This window comes from Arachis ipaensis, chromosome B04, assembly GCF_000816755.2.
Source record: "Arachis ipaensis cultivar K30076 chromosome B04, Araip1.1, whole genome shotgun sequence".
In the NCBI taxonomy this organism is placed as follows: domain Eukaryota; kingdom Viridiplantae; phylum Streptophyta; class Magnoliopsida; order Fabales; family Fabaceae; genus Arachis; species Arachis ipaensis.
The window spans coordinates 104,007,802-104,027,975 of NC_029788.2; the positions used below are offsets into that span (position 1 = coordinate 104,007,802).

At 37.1% G+C, this 20,174-nt stretch overlaps 2 protein-coding genes across 2 annotated transcripts; one reads left to right on the forward strand and one right to left on the reverse strand.

Moving 5' to 3' along the window:
* LOC107636936 lies at positions 1,842 to 2,391 on the forward strand. The gene is made up of 2 exons (XM_016340407.1): positions 1,842 to 1,951; positions 2,016 to 2,391. Exons 1-2 carry the CDS (start codon positions 1,842 to 1,844, stop codon positions 2,389 to 2,391), a joined length of 486 nt encoding a protein of 161 aa, XP_016195893.1.
* LOC107636935 (receptor-like protein 12) lies at positions 13,367 to 16,669 on the reverse strand. The gene is made up of 2 exons (XM_016340406.2): positions 13,716 to 16,669; positions 13,367 to 13,571 (listed from the first exon to the last, which is right to left on the reverse strand). Exon 1 carries the CDS (start codon positions 16,649 to 16,651, stop codon positions 13,727 to 13,729), a length of 2,925 nt encoding a protein of 974 aa, XP_016195892.2. The 5' UTR covers positions 16,652 to 16,669; the 3' UTR covers positions 13,367 to 13,571; positions 13,716 to 13,726.

Sequence of the window (20,174 nt, forward strand, 5' to 3'; positions counted from 1 at the left end):
TTTCTTTTCAATATAAATTAAAGACAATTAACAAGAAATTCATCTTTTATTTTGTTTCTGAAATATTTTTTACAATATTCATAGTTAAAAAAGATTTCTTAGTTATAGTAGTTGAAATAGAGAGAATTAATACTAAATGAAAAAAAACTGTCACAAGAAATTTTTTAAAAAAAAAAAAAGCTGGGGGGGCCGAGGCCTCCACTCGCCTCCCCTTGGGTCCGTCCCTAAGTGCAGGGTGGGAATATGTTGAATCTCACAGTGCATCGGGTGGATTGCTGATAATATGGGATGAAATATTTTTTTAAAATGAGTAATTGCTATAAAGGGGAGAGGTGGTTGTATGTGGAAGGGGCCATATTGAAGAATAATTTCAACTGTGCTTTTTTTCTGGTATATGGTGCTCATACTAGAGATGAAAACTTGTTGTGTGGGAGAAATTGAGCTATATACCAGGATTATGCCAGGTTCCTTGTTGCTTCATGGGAGACTTTAATGAGATTGTTCAAGTGGAGGAAAGAAAAGGTACTAATAGCTTAACAGCATCTGCTGAAGATTTCAAGAATTAAATCCAAGATATGCACTTAGAAGACTTGCCGCTTAATGACCGCAAGTTTACTTGGTTCAGAGGCCATTCCTGCAATCAGATTGATAGAGTTCTGCTCAGTCTAGAATGGGTTGATGAGTTCCCAGATATTTGCTTAAGAGGAGGACCAAGTGGGCTGTCAGACCATTGCCCGATGATAGTGGAAGATACAAGGTTGAGATTTGGACCGAGACCGTTCTGAAGCCTTGACTCGTGGTTCACACATGAAGGTTTTCTTAGAATGGTTAAAGAGGAATGGAAGGGGCTAGGGGAGATACAATTCACAGATAAATTGAAGGCCTTGACCGTTCCCTTGGGGAGATGGCACAAAGACAACTTTGGCGATATGGATAAGAAAATTATGAATTTTGAAGAAAAGATCAAGAAGATAGATAACATGGTTATCAATGGGGTGTATGACGGAATGATGGGGGCAAGAAGGAAGGCGTTAGTGACTTGTTGTCAGAAGTGGTATGTGAGAAAGGAAGTGTATTGGAAACAGATGTCACGGTCCTGACTCGCCAAGGACATGGACAAAAATACCATGTACTTCCATAACATAGCTTCAACAAGAAGGAGGCATAATAGTATTGATGCACTGGTAATTAATGGTAGATTAGTAAGAAATCAATCTAGAATAAAAGTAGCTATCAGAGAGTTTTACAAGAAATTATATCATCAGAATGACTCTTCTTTGATAGGCTTTAGGGATGGATTGGTAGATACGATAACTGAAGAGGAAGCTGCGACTCTAGAGGTATTGCCGTCGGTTGAAGAGATCAGAGATGTAGTGTGGGACTGTGAATCCTCTAGAGGACCTAGAAGTAATGGGTACAACATGAATTTCATTAAGAAGTGCTGGGATGAGATTGGAGCTGAGTTCACGGTAGCCATGCTGGGATTCTTTCAGACATCCAGGTTATTGACAGATTCAAATATCACATGGGTTGCATTAGCACCAAAGTTCATTGGCGCTAAGGAGATTAAGGACCTTCGACCAATTAGCATGGTTGCTTGTGTATATAAGGTGATTTCTAAGGTATTGGTCAAGAGGATGAGATCAGTTATGCCAGGCCTAGTTGGAGAGACTCGGAGTGCATTTGTCAAAGGTCAGAAAATACATGATGGGACTCTTATTGCATGTGAAACTATATATTGGCTTAAAATGAGGAAAAGGAAAGCGGCAATAATCAAACTGGACTTTCAAAAGGCATATGATAGGGTCAAGTGGAGCTTCGTGGACATTGTCTTGTAGAAAATGGGTTTTGGGCAAAGGTGGAGGGAGTGGGTTATGGAGTGTGTCGGCACAACGTCTATGTCGGTTTTTGATAAATGGTTCACCAACAAAGCCGCTCAAGATAGAAAGAGGTATGAAACAAGGTGATCCCCTATCTCTATTCCTGTTTGTACTTGTTGTTGATGTACTACATAGAATGATTGGAGAGGCAGTTAGAAATGGCCGGATATCTCATTTATTTGTTGGGAGAGATAATATAGAATTGTCACATCTCCAGTTTGCCGATGACACTGTCTTGTTCTGTCCGACAGAGGAGGAGACTATTAAGAACTACAAGAGGCTCCTACAATGTTTCGAGTTGATGTCGGGGTTAAGCATCAATTTTGATAAATCCAGCTTGATCCCAATCAATTGTGAACATCAGTGGATTCTAAGCATGTGCATCTTGTTAGGGTGTAAGGAAGCTTCTTTGCCGGTTAGATACCTTGGAATTCCTTTAGGAGCTAACCCGAGGTTGATCAAGACTTGGAAGTCAGTTATAGACAAAGTGGAGGAGAAGCTCAGCTTATGAAAATCGAAGGTTCTAAACAAAGCGGGAAAGTTGGTGCTCATCAAAGCAGTATTAAACAGCTTGCTGGTTTATTATTTAAGCTTATATAAGATGCCGAAAGCCGTGGCGGAGAAACTGATTTCATTACAGAGAAGGTTCTTGTAGAGTAAGGAGGATGGAAGGAAGGGTATGGCTTTGGTTAGATGGGGAGTGGTCGAAGCTCCGAAGAAGCTAGGGGGCTAGGAGTCAGAGATGCGATGATTCGTAAAGCCGCACTCTTGTTTAAGTTGTGGTGGAGGTTCTCAAAGGAATAGTCTCCGTTGTGGAAGAAGGTGGTATGCTCTTGTAATAATCTGTCCCTAATGAGCTGTTGTCCACCCAGGCCTTACCTACTAGAGGGGGTCTATAGAAGGACATATGCCAACTACAGATTAAGGAGTAACATATAAGAGAAAATATCATAATTGGTTTGTCCATGGAGGTTGGTGATGGGAGAATAACTCATTTTTGGGAAGATGTCTGGTTAAGTTGTGGTCCTCTAAAGGATAGGTTTCCAAGGCTCTTCTCGGTTTCAATTCAAAAAGGCTCTGTCATAGGGGCTTATGGGTTCTGGGATGGGTTATAGTGGATATGAAACTTTCAATGGAGGCGTGAGCTATTCCAATGGGAGTTGGAACTTGTGAATCAATTACACAACACCTTGAGACCGGTTAAATTAGCCTTTGATAAAGAGGATAGAGTTGTTTGGAAGTTTGACAGGCAAGGTGTTTTTTCTACTAACTCCTTTGCGCAGGTGTTATAGGCGGAAACGCTTCCAGATGACGTAACAAGCTATAGCTTTACGAAGACTCTTTGGAAAGGATTAGTGATAAACCCCGATTTCGTGGTTTATTTTGTGCTTATTTTGGGGGATTTATCCACCTTTTCCCACATTTATTCAATGGAATAGCATGATTTTGTAATTCTCCCTTGAATTATGCTTAAATGTAAAAACATACTTTTTAGGCCCTAATTTGGTGATTTTAGATCCACCTTAATTCCATTCGATGCCTTGATGTGTTTGCTAAGTAATTTCAGGTTCATAAGGCAAGTATTGGATAGAAGAAATGAGAAGAAAAGCATACAAAGAGGAGAATGCATGAAGAAACAAAGAATTAGAATGTACCAACGGACGCGCACGCGTACAAGGCGCGCACGCGCAGAAGTGGTTTTCCACAAGGACGCGCCCGTGTACATGCCGCTTCCGCGCAGATTAGGAATTTGCCAGCGACGCGCACGCCCACATAGCGCACGCGCGCCGATACTCTTACTTGGCCCACTTAATGGCAAAATGCTGGGGGCGATTTCTGAGCTGCCCAGGCCCAAATCCAACTTGTTTCTGAGTGTATTTCATGCACAATTGAAGTCCAAGCAAGGGGAGAGCAATTAGTTTAGCCAACATGAGCCTTTAGTTAGTTTCTAGAGAGAGAAGCTCTCTCTTCTCTCTAGAATTAGGTTAGGATTAGGTTAGATTATTTTATTTTCATGTTTAATTACTTGATCTCATTTTGTTCCTTCTAAAATTTCTCTTTTCTACATCATAATCCTCTTAGTTTTTATGTTAACCTTTCCTTTTGCTCTCTTTTGTGATGATGAACTCATGTTGCATTTGTTTATATTTAATGCAATTTTAATGTTGATGTTTCTTTAATTGATGTTGATTTGGATTGTGATTTTACATTACTTGTAATTGATAGTTAGTAGATTTGCATTTCTTACACTTTCACTAAGTTTTTCTTTACTACCCACCAAGTATTTGACAAAATGTTTGGTTGGACCTTAGAGTAGATTGTGAGCATTCTTGGCTTGGAAGAGTGATTGGGCAATCTTGAGTCATGGAAACCCAACCTACATTGATGATCTAGAATTGTTAGCTAGTATTGTTTCCATTAACGCTAACCTTTTGCTAGTTTAATTAGTAAGTTGGTTAGGACATTTGGATTGAGAATAGCTAGTCTCATTAGACTTTCTCCCCATTTTTTGGAGACGACATAATGAGATAAATTCTTGTCTATAATAGTGACTCGATTAATTGGTCTTGTTTGACATTCTCCCGATGTGTGAGTTAACTAAACAAGATAAATTAATCATGCATGACTAGGATAGAAAGCCTGAGATCTCAATTCAATGCCATGAATGTCTCTCTTCTTTAATTGCTTCTTTTAATTGTTTGCTAGATTTACTTTCCTTGCACAATTAGATTCCTTGTCGATCATCAACCAAAACCTCCCTTTTTCCCCTCTATAGCCAATACGCATGCACTCCATTGGTTCCTAGGGAGACGACCCGGAGTCCAAATACTCCGGTTACTTTTCATTGGGGATTGTACTTGTGACAACCAATATTTTTGATGTGAGAATTGTTTGTTGGTGTAGAACTATACTTTACAACGAGAATTTATTTTCATTTGAGGAAATTCTATACCGACACGACAAATTTCTTAAATCAAAATGGCGCCGTTGCCGGGGAAGCCAATGGTGCTATGTTAATTGGCTATTGTAAATATTGTGAATAGCTTTATCTTTGGTTTATTTGTTGATTTTTGCTAGTTTTAGGATTTAGTCTTCCTCATTTATTATTGCTCTTTGTTTTTATTTCCCACTTCAATATGAATTCTCACTTTGGCTATGAGTGTAGCTCAAACTATGTTGTAGGAGATGAAAGCTTCAATGAAGATGTGCACCAAGGAATCGAAGATCAAAGGTGGGAGGAGCCACAAATACTTGATCAACCTCCATGGCAACAACCCCCACCAATGCACTTTGAAGAAGAGCCGTTCTATGATGCATGTCGATCCACTAGCTATGGTGAATTCCCTTGTGATTTTCAAGAACCACCACCATATGTCTATGAGCCATATCCTCAATATAGCCACACGTCATACTCACAAGCCTCATACTACCATTCACCTCCATATGACCATAACTCATACACACCATATCAACCACCATTAGAATCACATGTAGCACAACCACCATCCCAACCCCAATACTCTCAAGAACCACAAATTCCACATACACTACCTCAAGAACTTCACCAATATGAACCACCTTCCAATTACAACAATCTTTCCGTAACTGATGAATTTTCTCTTCCAATGCCAACTCCTGATGAAGCCTTCATGTTAGAATTGAGAGACCTTGAATCTCGTATTTTAAGGCGACAAGAGGAGGATGAAACCAAGTTCAAGGAGTTAAGAGTAAGGGTGGCCGGCATAATAGAAGCTGTGGGTCACCTAACATCTCACCTAAGCTCATGCGCCATAAGTACCCCAATTGTTGAAACAACCCAGGAGCTTAGTGAGGATATGAACTTGGAAATCCATGGTGAGGAAGAAGAATTGAAGCAAGAAGCGCAACAAGAGGAGAAGATAGAAGTCGGCGAACAAAAGGAAGTAGTGGGCGGATGTTTAGGACATGTTGAGTACATAAAGGAGTCTCAAGTTGAGGAACCCCCCTCCAAGGAGCGTGGAGGGAATATCAAAGAAACGAGCAATATCGTGAGAGTAAACAATGAGTTAAAGGAAATTGACAGAGAAGTGGATTCCATCACTAGTGATTTTTTGTCCACCTTGATCAGTTCCCTTGACGATCCTGTTGAACCCTTCCCCAGTACATTGGAAAGCAAGGTTGAAAAGGACGTACAACCTCCAAGGCCTAATGCGAGTGAAGAACTGGGAGAAGTATTCCAAGCAACAAACGCTCCTATTTATGATGATTCTGAATCAACATATGATCCTTTTGAGTTTGAAGAATCCTCCCCCAAATTGCTTAGACTTGATGATGAGATAGACTTCACTAGACCTCCTATCTACGATGAGAGTGAGGGGGAAGAACTAGAAGAAATTGGTGAAGAGGAATGTGAACTTGAGGAAGCTTGGCATGAGGAGGAACTTGAAGAACCTCGCCAAGTGATGGAAACCTCTAGAAGAGGATGGACGGGAGTAGAGCATGCTTTGTCACAATCCTTGGAAACTCCTCCACCTAGTTCGTCATCCAATCCTCAGCTTGAGTGGGTAAAACTTCTAACTCTCATCTTTATTATCCCACTTGAGTATGGTTTGCTCGAAACGGATGGCCAACTTAGGGCGCTTTGTGGAATCAAGCGGAAAAGGAGGATGTTTAGTGGTTGGCGTTCTAAGTCTAGGCTCATTATGGTGGGAAGCTCGAAATTAGAGAGCATGGATTGGTGTAATGCTAAACTAAATGGGTCTAGGAGAGTAGTTTGGTGCTTCCATGAGAATTCCGTTTTCTCGTCACCCGGACAAAGTCAAGACAATCAACTAGAAGATGGGTGCGAAGACAAGATATGGGATCCGGGATTATCCTGTGATAGTTATTCTCAGGAGCTCACATCTTGGAAACAACCATACCAAAGCTTAATGAAAAAGGTTGGAACTTCTGACAACCGATTGAAGGACAAGCACTTTTGGAGGTTCAAGGATGGGTACAAGCATAAGCCACCTTGACAAGGAGCCTCCCAAGGTCCAACTTAAGGACTTAAACTAAAAGTGCTTGGTGGGAGACACCCCACCATGGTAAACTCTTTCCATTCTCTTGTAGATATAATGAATGAATGAATTGGGTTCCATTGTATATAGTTTCTTTGCTTCTTGGCATATTTCTCTTTGTTTAACTAAGGTGTTTATGCATTTTGTGCTTTAATGAGGGATGAATTTTTTAATTGAGTTTTTGCTTGAATTACAAGTTTTCTCAAGTTGTTTGAAACTTACCCCTATGTCTCAAAATGTGCTTAATCTTGCATCTTAGCTAGTTCTAGAGTTTTAGAGAAAGATGGGAAGTTATGAGATCTTTTGATGCTCACCAAAAAAAAGAGAAAGAGGAGAAGAAGAGCAAGCCATGGGCAAGCACAAGGCGCGCGCGCGCGTCGGCTGCGCATTTTAGTTTCGTGGGCCAAAAACCAGAGAGTTGCGCCACTTTTGGGCCAACTCTGTGCCTCAACCCACGCGGACGCACGCTGTACGCGTCCGCGTCAGTCCCTGTTTCCCTTTTCACGCGTTGGCGTACTATACGCCTCCACGCCCATCCAATAAGCTCAAATCATCCACGCGAATGCGCACACTACGCGCGCACGTCGATGCATCTTAGCATCATCCAGGCCAAAGACCCGAGAGTTATGCCAACTCTGGGCCCCTTTTGTGCCCTCAACCCAGCACATCCGCGCCGACGCGCACTTTACGCGTCCGCGTCCCTTTCAATCCCTTCATCCATGCGCAAGCGCGCATGGTGCTTTCGCGCCGTTCTTCCATTTCGCCCACCCACGCGAACGCGCACAGTGCGTGCGTGCGTGAATTCGAATTTTCACTTACCCCAGAGACGCGAGCCCTAGCGCATTCGCGCATCTCACCCCTCTCTCTCCAACGTTTCATTTCTTTCTTTCCCCCCTCCATCTTCAAACTTCTCCCAACAACCACCTCACCTCCGGCGAGCGTTCCAACCCCGTCGCCGCCGTCGACCATCATCACCTCGCCCTCTTCTCTCCCTTCTCTCATCTTTCTTTCTCTTCCACTCACCCCTCCTCTCTATCTCTGCCCTCTGTTCCGCCCAGCACCACCGCGACCACCACTTCGCCGGCGCAAGCTCAGCGGTGCAACCCGACAGTCGCGCTGCTCTGGCCAGTTCTCCCTCTCACTACCTCACTTCACTTTCTTCTCCTTTTTTCTCTGTTCAGTCTCTGCAACCAGGTTCATACCCTCTCCTGTTTTGTTTCTTCTTTTGCTGTTTACTGTAATTACAGTAGCTTAGTTAGGATCAGTTTAATTAGGTTAGATTAGTTAGTTTAGTTTGAATTAGGTTGTTAGCGAATCTGGGCTGAGTAGTGGATTTAGGTTTGTTTGAATTTTTACTGCTCTGTGGAATTGCTCTGTTTCACTGTTGTGCCATATGCTCATTTGGACTATTTGATGCTGATGCATTAACTTGATTTAGCTTGATGTTGTCAAATGTTGCTTTAATCATGGATATTGGCTACTCATTTGTTCATAATTGTTTCTTGGTTGGTTTAGTTTGAAGTATTTTCTATTGCTCTGCTGCTGCTGTTTGTGCTGCATTATTGGCTTGTTCACCCATTCATATGGATTCAAACCTGATTTCTATGTTTCTGGTTCCCTCATGAATCCATATGGAGTTTGTTGCGCTTATTTAACTTTGGGGATTAGCCAATGTGCTGCTGAAACGCTGCCGGATTTTCATTAACCACAATTTTTGTGTTGATCTTGTTTGATGAATGTAACAGCCCCTAGTTGATGAATTCTGCTCAACTAGAGTGTTGTTGCTTAAATGGTTTTCGAAAACTCCTCAAGAACAAGTTCTTTGGTCATGCCTTTCATGTTCTTACTTGTTATTCATGCTGATTTGCTTCTTGGCATTGCATGGTTGAGTAAGCTTTTCGATTGGCCATTGCTTGTGATTCTTCTAAGGATTCATACCTCTTTTACATCAACACACAAGTTGAAGATTTTTAATCTATGAGGCTGGTTTAATTCGTGTTATTCATGCACAATTTGCATTAAGCCACATAGACCACAAGGTTTTCCACATTTCTCTCGACGTGTGACATTGATGCTTCATTGAATTTATTGTTGAATGCCTTTTGATTGGTTCATTCCTTGATGAATTGATTTTACCAACATAAGTTCATGTGATTTTAGTAATCTTCACATTGATTGATGGTTTGTTTCCTATTAGTTGCTCTATAGCAATATCATATTTCATCATCAATGACTTGTTGTAATTCATGATTGTGAACGTATTAACTGCCTTGTTTTGTGCCTTACTTTCAAATTGAGATGATAATCACCATATCACTAATTTTCAAACTGAATTCTAACTCTAACCTGTTTAACCAACTGACTTCTTTGGTTTTCAACCTAACTCTTTTGTCATTCTTTTAGATATGGTGTTTTCTGAACTCAGTAAACGAATAATGTGCAAAATATGGTTTGAATTCTTGGTTTGAAATCTGAGTTGAATGTTGTATTTTGTTGCTTGCATTCCAAGAAATCTCCTTTCTCCATTCACTTCATGAAGATGCTTTGCTTTGAGTGCTTTATATCTACTTGGCTATGTGTTTATATTATATCACCTTTGTTTTCCAGGATGTCGGATAAAGGAAAAGCCATAGCCACCACTTCCAAAAAGAGGAAGCGCTCCAAGACTTCTACCCCCTCAATGTATGCTAATTATGCAAAGAACCCGCTGAATGATGAAGATATAAAAAATCAGTCACTTCCATCTACTGATTCAATCAAATTCCCCAATCTCTACTGCGAGCTACGTTTCTCCCGTTATACAAAGAAAAACTTGAACATTGAGAAGAAGCTGAATCTTCCCAATGACGTGAGGCGTGCTATAAACGCCCGTATTTTAGAGTTAGGGTTGGATTTTGTTGATAGGGACCTAGGAAGGATCAACATCTCATGGATTAAGGAGTTCTATTGTAACTTCTTCCGAGTAAACTTAGAATCAGTGCACGTAAGGGGTAGAGAAATTATGATCACTGAAGAGGCTATAGCACTAGCTTAGCTGAGCTAGCTGATGTCCCATGGGAGGACGATGACGTGACACCACCATCTCCAGATGACGACGCTAAGGAAGTTACTATTCCATGGGGTGGATGGGTGCACGAGAAGCCCTCGACCAGACGTCGTTCTCGGGCTAGAGCTGCAGTTGAGGCAGCAGGACCTTCTTCCTCCACGGCGGCAGCAGCATCCTTACCACCACCACCAGCACCTGAGCCGACTTATCTGTTGGTGCAGCACCTTCTTCGCTTCATGGTGCGCTTCGAGCATCGTGTCATGCGACGTCTCGACCGCTTAGACCAGGCGTTTGCATCACAGGGCATTGAGCTTCCTCCACTTCCAGAGTCTCCCGCTTCTGATGAGCACGATCAGGAGGAGGAGCATACTGAGGAACCTATACAGCAGGAGGCACCACCAGAGACGCAGACCACCACTGAGGTCCAGCATGACATTCCGGAGCCACAGCCAGTATTTGAGCCACAGCCAATGCCACCTCCAGTTTCACAGCCTGAGCCTGAGCATGAGCCACAGTCTGGTGCGATTGTTGACCCCCATCCCGAGCTTCAGTAGTAGCATCGAGGATGATGCTCAATTCTAAAGTGTGGGAATGTCACCATTCCTGACCGGTGTTTGCACTTATGTGGTGAACTTTCAGACTTTTATTTCTATTCGCTGCTACTCTATTTTGTTTTATTCCGCACTTTATGTTTTAGATCATTTTGGGATTACTGTACATATTCATGCTTTTGTAGATACTCTTATTTTGGTTGTTGCACACTTTTAGTATATATATATATTTTGCATCTCAGTTGTTGATTGTGATTAGAAAATTAATGGATTGCTGAAAATCTAGTTGACCCTTCTTATAGAAGAAATGTGTTTTGATTGAAAAAGGGGTAAACTAGGAGTTTTTTTAAAAAATTTTTCTAAATCACAATTTTGCATTAGAATAAGCTCAATCAATATGATGGAAATTTCCAAGAAACTCATTTTTAGGGCACCACCCCAATTGGTTGAAAATTTTTTGTAGAACTTGCTTGAAATATATACTTTGTGGATCATGTTTTGAGCTGAGAACACAAGCATGTGAGGTTTGAGCCTAATTGTGTGGTTACATCATATATAACCACTTATTTTCATTCTTGTGTGCATTATTCTCTCTCTATGATTGTAATCTTTGATTTGTTTGATTCTATATGTCCATTACTTTGTGCACACATGCATTTATATGATTGAGGCCATTGTTCAAATAGCTCACTTACCCAAATAGCCTACCTTTTATCTTCCATTGTTAGCCAATTTTGAGCCTATGCTTAACCCACTTATTCTTAATTGTAACATATTACAAACCTGAGTGAAAAACAATAAATATCCCTTGTTTGGATCTTTGTTAGCTTAGGCTAGTGAGGGTGTTCATTATTTGATTTTGGGAAAAGTTGGGAACATTGGGTAGAGATAAAAGTGTGCTTGTATTTTTGTTGAAAAATCTTGGGAATTGGGTACATACTCATGTAGTAATCAAATCTAAAACCGTATGCACTGATATCCTTGTACATATACTCAAAAAAAATTTATTTATAATAAAAAAAAAAAGGGACAAAATGCCCCAAGTCGAAGTTCAATAAGAGCCAATGCATACATGTCATGATCAAAAAGAGAATGCATGAGTGTGTGAAAAAGTGAAGAATGGGTAGTTAGGTTTGTTTAGAATTATATAAGTTATCATAGGTTAGGTGGGAAGTTTAGGTTAATCAAAGATTCAAATTTCTAGCCCACTTGATCATATGCATCCTACCTTGACCCTAACCCCATTACAACCTATGGGAAAGCCCTCATGATATTTGTATGCATGCATGATTTGATTATTGATTGTTAGATGAAAAACAAATCTTGGAAAGCATGATTAGGGGAGAATTGAGTAAATCAACCCTATACACTTGAGTGCCTAGAGCGGATACACATCCGGTGAGGGTTCGATCGCTCAATTACATGTTTTCACCCTTAATAATCTACTCTTGCAAGTTTGTAAACTCTTTCGATGATTCAATCCAATTGTGGTTTGCTTGATTGCTAATACCTTAGCCCTTGTGCTTATATGTGTACTCTTGGAAATTAACTTGTTTTGACTGAGCCATTGCATTCATGTAGATAACTTGCATATAGATAGATTGCATTTAGTTAGTAGTTTGCATTGAATAAATGTGATACCCTTTGCTTCTTTCTTAATTTTAGCATGAGGACATGCTTGGTTTAAGTGTGGGGAGATTTGATAAACCCCGATTTCGTGGTTTATTTTGTGCTTATTTTGGGGGATTTATCCACCTTTTCCCACATTTATTCAATGGAATAGCATGGTTTTGTAATTCTCCCTTGAATTATGCTTAAATGTAAAAACATGCTTTTAGCCCTAATTTGGTGATTTTAGATCCACCTTAATTCCATTTGATGCCTTGATGTGTTTGCTAAGTAATTCCAGGTTTCATAAGGCAAGTATTGGATGGAAGAAATGAGAAGAAAAGCATACAAAGAGGAGAATGCATGAAGAAACAAAGATTTGGAATGTACCAACGGACGCGCACGCGTACAAGGCGCGCACGCGCAGAAGTGGTTTTTCACAAGGACGCGCCCGCGTACATGCCGCTTCCGCGCAGATTGGGAATTTGCCAGCGACGCGCATGCGCACATGGCGCGCGCGCGCCGATACTCTTACTTGGCCCACTTAATGGCAAAACGCTGGGGGCGATTTCTGAGCTGCCCAGGCCCAAATCTAACTTGTTTCTGAGTGTATTTCATACAGAATTGAAGTCCAAGCAAGGGAAGAGCAATTAGTTTAGCCAACATGAGCCTTTAGTTAGTTTCTAGAGAGAGAAGCTCTCTCTTCTCTCTAGAATTAGGTTAGGATTAGGTTAGATTATTTTATTTTCATGTTTAATTACTTGATCTTATTTTGTTCCTTCTAAAATTTCTCTTTTCTACATCATAATCCTCTTAGTTTTTATGTTAACCTTTTCTTTTGCTCTCTTTTGTGATGATGAACTCATGTTAGATTTGTTTACATTTAATGCAATTTTAATGTTGATGTTTCTTTAATTGATGTTGATTTGGATTGTGATTTTACATTTCTTGAGCCAATATTTTTAGGGTCCGTTTGAGAAGTTTTAAGAGTAATTTTTTTTAAGCTTTTGATTTATAAAAAGTAGTTGTATTAATGTCTTATGTAATTTTTAAAATCAAATTGCAGCTTTTTAAGAAGCTATTTAGAAGTTTATAGAAAAGTTAAAAAAAATGACTTCTCTTATAATAAAAAAAATTTTATTATATTTTTTTTAAAATAAACACTTTTGAACTAAAAATTTAAATATAAAATAATTTAGCAAAACAATTTATTTCTACATACAATTTATTTCTTGCAACTTACTTTCATATTCTCATAAATTATACTCTGCATTAACTGATAAACAACAATGTATAATAGGACACCAGCCAAAAAGTAAAATTATTAATGAGAAAAGCAAAAGAGTGGTATATTCTAAATTCTCCTGTTATTCTACTCTGATTCTTAGCTTTTTCTCTTCATCTTTCAACCTTCATCTAGCGGAACCCAAACAACTCAAAACGATCCCTGCAATATTTTGAATTTTGATTGTTACTATTCATTAACAAATTTAGATAAGGATTTCTTTATTCAGTAGCTATAAATATATACTTCAAAATCTTAAAATACTAGATATGAAAAAGACTGCATGAAAATTTATATGCTCATTACCATTCATGAAATCATGCAGATATCCACCTTAGAGTTCTGTACTTGTGTTGCCCATGTTGTTCATATACAAAATCAAGCTGAGGAATGATCCTCCAAAGCAAATCATCCACATGCTTCCAATACCACAATCTCCATTTCTTCCAGAAGATAAGGGGAAGAATGATAACACCAATCCCAAAAGTGAATCCCAATTCAGCACTTAAGAAATTCCAATCAATTGAGTTTTGTGTTTCAGAAGATGCTGATGGTGCTGGTGGCAACCCTTGAACTCCATCATCACCACAATTATTAGTTAGAGGAGGTCCACATAAACCTTCATTGCCTTCAAAGGAATATATATCAAAAGATTGAATTTGTGTTCCTGTTGGAATTTTTCCCTCCAAATGATTGAAGGAGAGATTCAACACTGCAAGGAAAGTTAAACTTGAAATCTCTGTTGGAATCTCTCCAGACAAAGTGTTATTTGATAGGTCTAAAGACTCAAGCGCAGTTAAATTTCCTAAGGATGATGGAATGTGGCCAGAGAAAGCATTGTGTGACATGTTGAGTACATTCAGAGCTTTCAAACTCATAAGCTCTTCTGGTATTGGACCTTCAAATTGGTTGGATGAGAAATCCAAGGAAGTGAAGATTGAGAAAATTTTGACCAACTTCATTTGCATCCCTTTGTTGACAACTGTAACTGAATCCAGGTAGGTTCCACCATATGGCAATTGATTGCCTTTGATAGCATAATTCAACATGTCATCAAATATATAAGGAGGGTCATTTGCAAAGATCTTGGCCAATCTTTTGACAATAGCAATGTTGATCAGTGCTAACATATCCTTGTAACGAATATAATGACCAAAATCATACATGTTAAAATACAAGTAGATTCCATTCTCCTTAGTGTAATTTCCATCATCCATCATAGCTGTCCAACTTTGCAAGAGTTTTCCAGGTAGTGTGCCGACGAATTTATTCGAGGCTAGATCAACAACACGAAGCATCTTCCAATGACTTGTGTTGTGGCTGCAATCAATAGGTCCATGCAGTTTGTTCGACCTCAAAACTAGAACTTGCAGGGTGGTAATGTTGCCCAAGAAGCAAGGAAATTCATCACTCAAACTATTGTTTCCCAAGTTTAGTACCTCTAACTTTTGGCAATTGGCTAGTGAATTCGGTATGGTACCTCTAAGTAGATTTGCATTAAGATCAAGATACCTTAAATTACATGTACTTGAGAATATTGTGTCATATATATGACCTGTGAGTTTGTTTCCAGCAAGATTCAGTAATCTAAGAGTATTATTTCTTGCTATCAAACACTTGGGAATGGGACCATCAAAGTTATTATGTGAAAGATCAAGCATTCTGATAGAAGAACAGTTACAAAAGGATTCAGGGATTTTTCCATGAAAGCTGTTGTTTGTTAAGGAGAGGTAAAACATGAAGGGAAGGTACTTTTCAATGTTAGGTGGGATAAAGCTGAATTCATTGTTTGAGAAGTCCAAATGTACCACGTATTTTGTGAAATATGGAATTGACCCGCGAATTTGGTTGGAGTGAAGATCAATCATCAAAAGACTTGAATTGGGATTTTCCAAAGGACCTTCCAAATCTGTGAGAAGATTGTTGGAAAGATTTAGGGAAACCATGGAATCAAATTTCCAAATCCAATTAGGTATTGGTCCTTGAATCAAGTTGTTGGATAGGTCTAAATCAAATAACTTGGGTTGATTCTTCAAGAAACTTGGGAATTTCTTTAAATTGCAAGAAGCCAACAATACATTTGTCAGGTTAGGGAAGAATGAAAGACTAGGATCATCATCAGTTATTTCAACTGACAATTTATTATTTGAAAGGCCTAATACACGTAGATATGGCAATTTTTTGTGAATTGTATCTAGATGTATAGTTCCATTGAATTTATTTGATGAAAGATTGAGGAGGCTAAGTCTTTTAAGACCAAATAAAGACAAAGGAACAGGCCCTTCTAATTTGTTGATACTCAAATCAACCAACTCTAATGTGGAAGCTGTTGCATTTTGGAATTCATCCAAGAGACCCTCAAAACCATTATCAGATAGAGTAACTTCTTTTAGTGATGGAATTGTAAAGAGACTTTTGGGAATCTTACCACTAAAGAAGTTATCTCCTAAATTGATTATGCAGAGGTTCAAAAGTTCTTCCCATTGAGTAGAAAGAATTGATCCAGCCAGTTCATTTTGAAGAAGAGACAAATATTGGAGATTCTTGGACTTATTGAAAGATGGAAGAGGACCACTGAATCTATTGTATGACAAGTCTAGATGGACCAAATTGGTGAGTTCAGATAAAGAATCAGGAAGTGTCCCATTGAATTGACAGTTAGAAAGATCTAAAGTTGACAACTGCTTCAAATTGGAAATAGAACTTACTAACTGTCCAAAAAAATTTGTGTTGCTGATAATCAACGTGTCAAGTTGTCCATGTTGTGGGAATTCTGGTAAGGATCCCTCAAGTTCTTCATTGTTTGATACATCAAGCGTCTTCAGAGTTTGAATTTGGAAGATACCCTTTGGAATTTGGCCGCAAAATCCAGCATTAGATAAGTTCAAATGCCTCAAATTCTTCAGCTTTACAATATCTGATGGTATGAAAGAGCCAAAGTTGTTGAAAGCCAAATTCAAGCTATGCAAATGTTCAAAGTTGAAGAGACTTGAAGAATTGTATAGACCTCCAGAAATAGATTCTTGGCTCAAGTCAAGGCCAATGACATGACCATTATTGCATGATACTCCATTCCATTGGCAGCAATCAACAACACCACTTTGATTCCAATGAACAAGTTTTGTTGATTTGGAAGGGTTGTATATGAGGTTGTGCTTCATGTTTAGCAACATGAATTGTTGATGACTTAGGCATTGGCTTGTAGTAGTGGATGCATCGATATTGGTAATCAACCTCATCATGCATAAGTTTATGAACAAAGAAAATAGAAGCTTTTGAAATGACATCATTATTTTGTTTTGGCGGTAAGTGTTTGAACCTTGTATGACTGATTTTCATGTAGGGTGAAGATTGTGTATATCATTGATCGAAGTTATTCCTTTTATAGCCGAGTGTTTGATTAAGTGAAGTATATTTGAATGTGAATTCGTTGATCCATGGCACTGAAGCTGTTTGACAGATTCAGATTATATGAATATAGATATAAGAAAAACAATCCCGCTAGGTAATATTTCTCTTTAATTTCATTTAATAAAATTCTTTTTTCTATGTACAATAATAATTCACATCCTTAACATTTTATCATTACTATTTTATTGGTTAAATGATGATTAAAAAAATTTGATTTCTTGAGAAAACGCACAGATATAATACACATGATATCTACCGAGATATATTGACCAAATTTTAAAATATATACTTTAAAAAATTTTTAAAATAGTAAAATAATACATCAATTTCCTTCATAAAATAATTGTTACCATGTGTAAGATAGAATCTGATGAAAGATAATACACATGAATTAATATGTTTTTCAAAATTTGTATATATGAATCAGTAAAATTTATTTATTAAAAATAATTTAGTGTTTATATTGGCAAAATGATAACTAAAAATTGTTAGCATCGCAGCAAGGATTTATTTTAAATAAATAAAATAAATATTAAAATTGCTGAAATAGTTAATTTTTGAAATTTTTACTGTTTTTTATTTTTAATCTTATCTCCTTTAGAGTTATAGTGACATATCAAATTCTTTCAAAATTTATGAAATTGCCATAGCCAGTTTTTTCAGAGTCAACCCCCTACTTTTCACGGTAGAAGAATCCCGGAACTCGTGACTTAGCTTGTTTGTTGAATTGCCTTATGTTATGTTTAGTGCTTCAAATTGTGGATGCGGACGGAATTCATGACTTGTTTCTTCAATTGCCACATATTTCTTTCTCTGTGACCAACCGTCACTGTTTGCAATTGTGGATGCGATCGAATAGGGATGTCATGAGAGTTGATCTTGGAATATTGCTGCCCATAATAACATACATTGTGCCGTAAAACTTGTGTTTGTTATTACAACTTAATTAAAAATTTGTCTTTAAACTAATTTGGATTGGTCTAGTAACTAGTCAGTAACAAACTCTTAAATAGAATTCCGTGACTTGTCGGATTATAGGATAACGTAGGCTACTAAAAAAATTATTCTTAAAAGCTCTATCTAATTATGTTACTTAAGAAATAGTTAACTCAGAATGGTTGGTATTTTGATTCATATGTGCATTGCATCTCGAAAAAAAAAAATAACAGAAATAAAAATAACAAGGAAGGAAAGTAGGAAACAAGTTAAAGAAGGAAAGATGCAATAATAAAAAGTCTAAAAAAATATATGATGTTTTAGAATGAATATTTAATTTATTTCTCATATTGAGATAATATTAGTTTTTTTTTTTTATAATTCTGTAACACTCTTAGTTTAATTGTAATAGTAATCAATAAAGTATTAATTATACATATATTTACTTGTTTAAGATCGTTTTTTGAGTAAATTTAAGTATTACTAAGATTCATTTATTTATTACATTTTTTATCTACTGCTATTACTTCTATTTTTAAATAATCTTTTAAAATGAAGGGAAGTTCTCTAATAATAAGATTTAAGGGTGAAAAAAACCTTAATAATCCATTAAATATTTAACTATAAATCAAGTTAACATCTAACGATAATAAAGTGAATATGATAAAATAAGATTGTGGATATTAAAAAGAGTCCTGCTAGGGAGTTAATTATTTGTATAATGTGTACGACTATATGAATTACAAAAATGAACATTACTCATAATATTCAGAATAACTATTCGGATACTAGGTATAATAAATATCTCATGTCATAAAACGACTCATCCAAAAAACTTAAGCTAATTTTGGAGTTCAACAAAGATAGAACTCTTGACCTTTCGAATTTAAAGTTCTAATACTATGTCATAATACCACTCATCTCAAAAATTTACACTGATGAAAAAAGATAACACTAATGGTTATATTTCTAATACTCCCTAAATCTCTATTATACGCATTGTACTATTCCATTGGCTCCCCATACTTTTTCTATTAAAAAACATTTTCCAGTATCTTAGTTTCACTTTTTTTCATAGAGGTAAACAGAGCTAGCATGGTAAAATTTGTTGATTGGCAAGTCTTGAGGGGAAGGAAAATGTTCCCATAAAAACGCGTAAAACATTTTTTTTTATAAAGACACGTATATATCGTATTATTATTGAACGTATTAATGAATAGGTTATTTTTAAATTTTTTAACAAACTAGAATAAAATTGATTTTTTTATAATAATAACAATAAACCAAATTGTTATCAAATCTAGTCAAACCGACCAATTTACATAACCCACTAAATCATGATTTTTTTTTGTTTTTTTTTAAATAAAAATAAGGGATATATTTATCTTTTTATCAAAAAATTTAAACATAATTCGGTTTAGATTGTGTAAATCGATCGGATGATCAAATCGGCTCTAATAATTATAATGCAAAAAATTAGGTTTATTATTGTTGCCCGATTTTGTTCTGATTTAAATTAAAAAATAAATTATTAACCGATTTAATAAATATATCTAATAATATTATGACACATTTTTAATGTTTTTATCGAAGTGATCTCCTAACGAGAATATGTTGTTCAAATGTCGTATTTTGACAAATTCAAAATTAAATATCTCCTAGTAGTGGAGAGAAATTTTTAGCCACAAAAAATTATCAAGGTAGATAATTCTGCAGACAAAAACAATACGTATGACTTATGTCATGTCTTTCATTTTCCGTTTTTCTTTTGGTTAGAACATTTTGTTTAGACGTGCTTTCTACTTCTTAGTCCAACCCTGTGCATACGTTTATAAACTTCCTTATTCAACAAATTATTGGAGTGTCATCATTGATTGGATATACTCTTGAATTCTAGGCTAGACAGATTGACCTTGCTTGCATAAATACATATTTAATGCATTATTTGAATATCATTAATCTGTTGACATACGATCACAATAAAAATGGGTTTTACTTTCAGAGAAATAATAGGTCAAAAAATTATCTTTTTAAACCAAATTCAACTATTTTTTTTTATGTTTTTTTTTAACTAATGAGTTCCACTACTGAGGTACGATGGAGTTAAATGCCTATTTAGAAGGGGTGCAGAAAGGCAACAGACATGCAAACATGAGAATGAGATACACGTAATGATACGGACTAAATAATTGTTTTTAACTATTAAAAAAATGAGAAATGCTAGGACCAGTAATTTTTGTAATTTGTAACCATCAAATAGCCATTAAAATAGTTTTAATGGTGTGAGATTGGTGTAAGATTTCATCCAATAGCTCACTTTTCTTTGCTGGTTACATATTGGTCAGAATTTAACAAAATTAGTTGCTGGCCCCTAAATTTTTCCTTCAAAAATTATATACTAATAAAATTAATTTAATA

Coding starts and splice junctions, on each gene's coding strand:
- LOC107636935 (XM_016340406.2), bottom strand. CDS start 16,651: ATGATGAGGTTGATTACCAATATCGATGCATCCACTACTACAAGCCAA.
- LOC107636936 (XM_016340407.1), top strand. CDS start 1,842: ATGGGTTTTGGGCAAAGGTGGAGGGAGTGGGTTATGGAGTGTGTCGGC. Junction 1,952..2,015: donor GCCGCTCAAGATAGAAAGAG/GTATGAAACAAG, acceptor TGTACTACATAG/AATGATTGGAGAGGCAGTTA.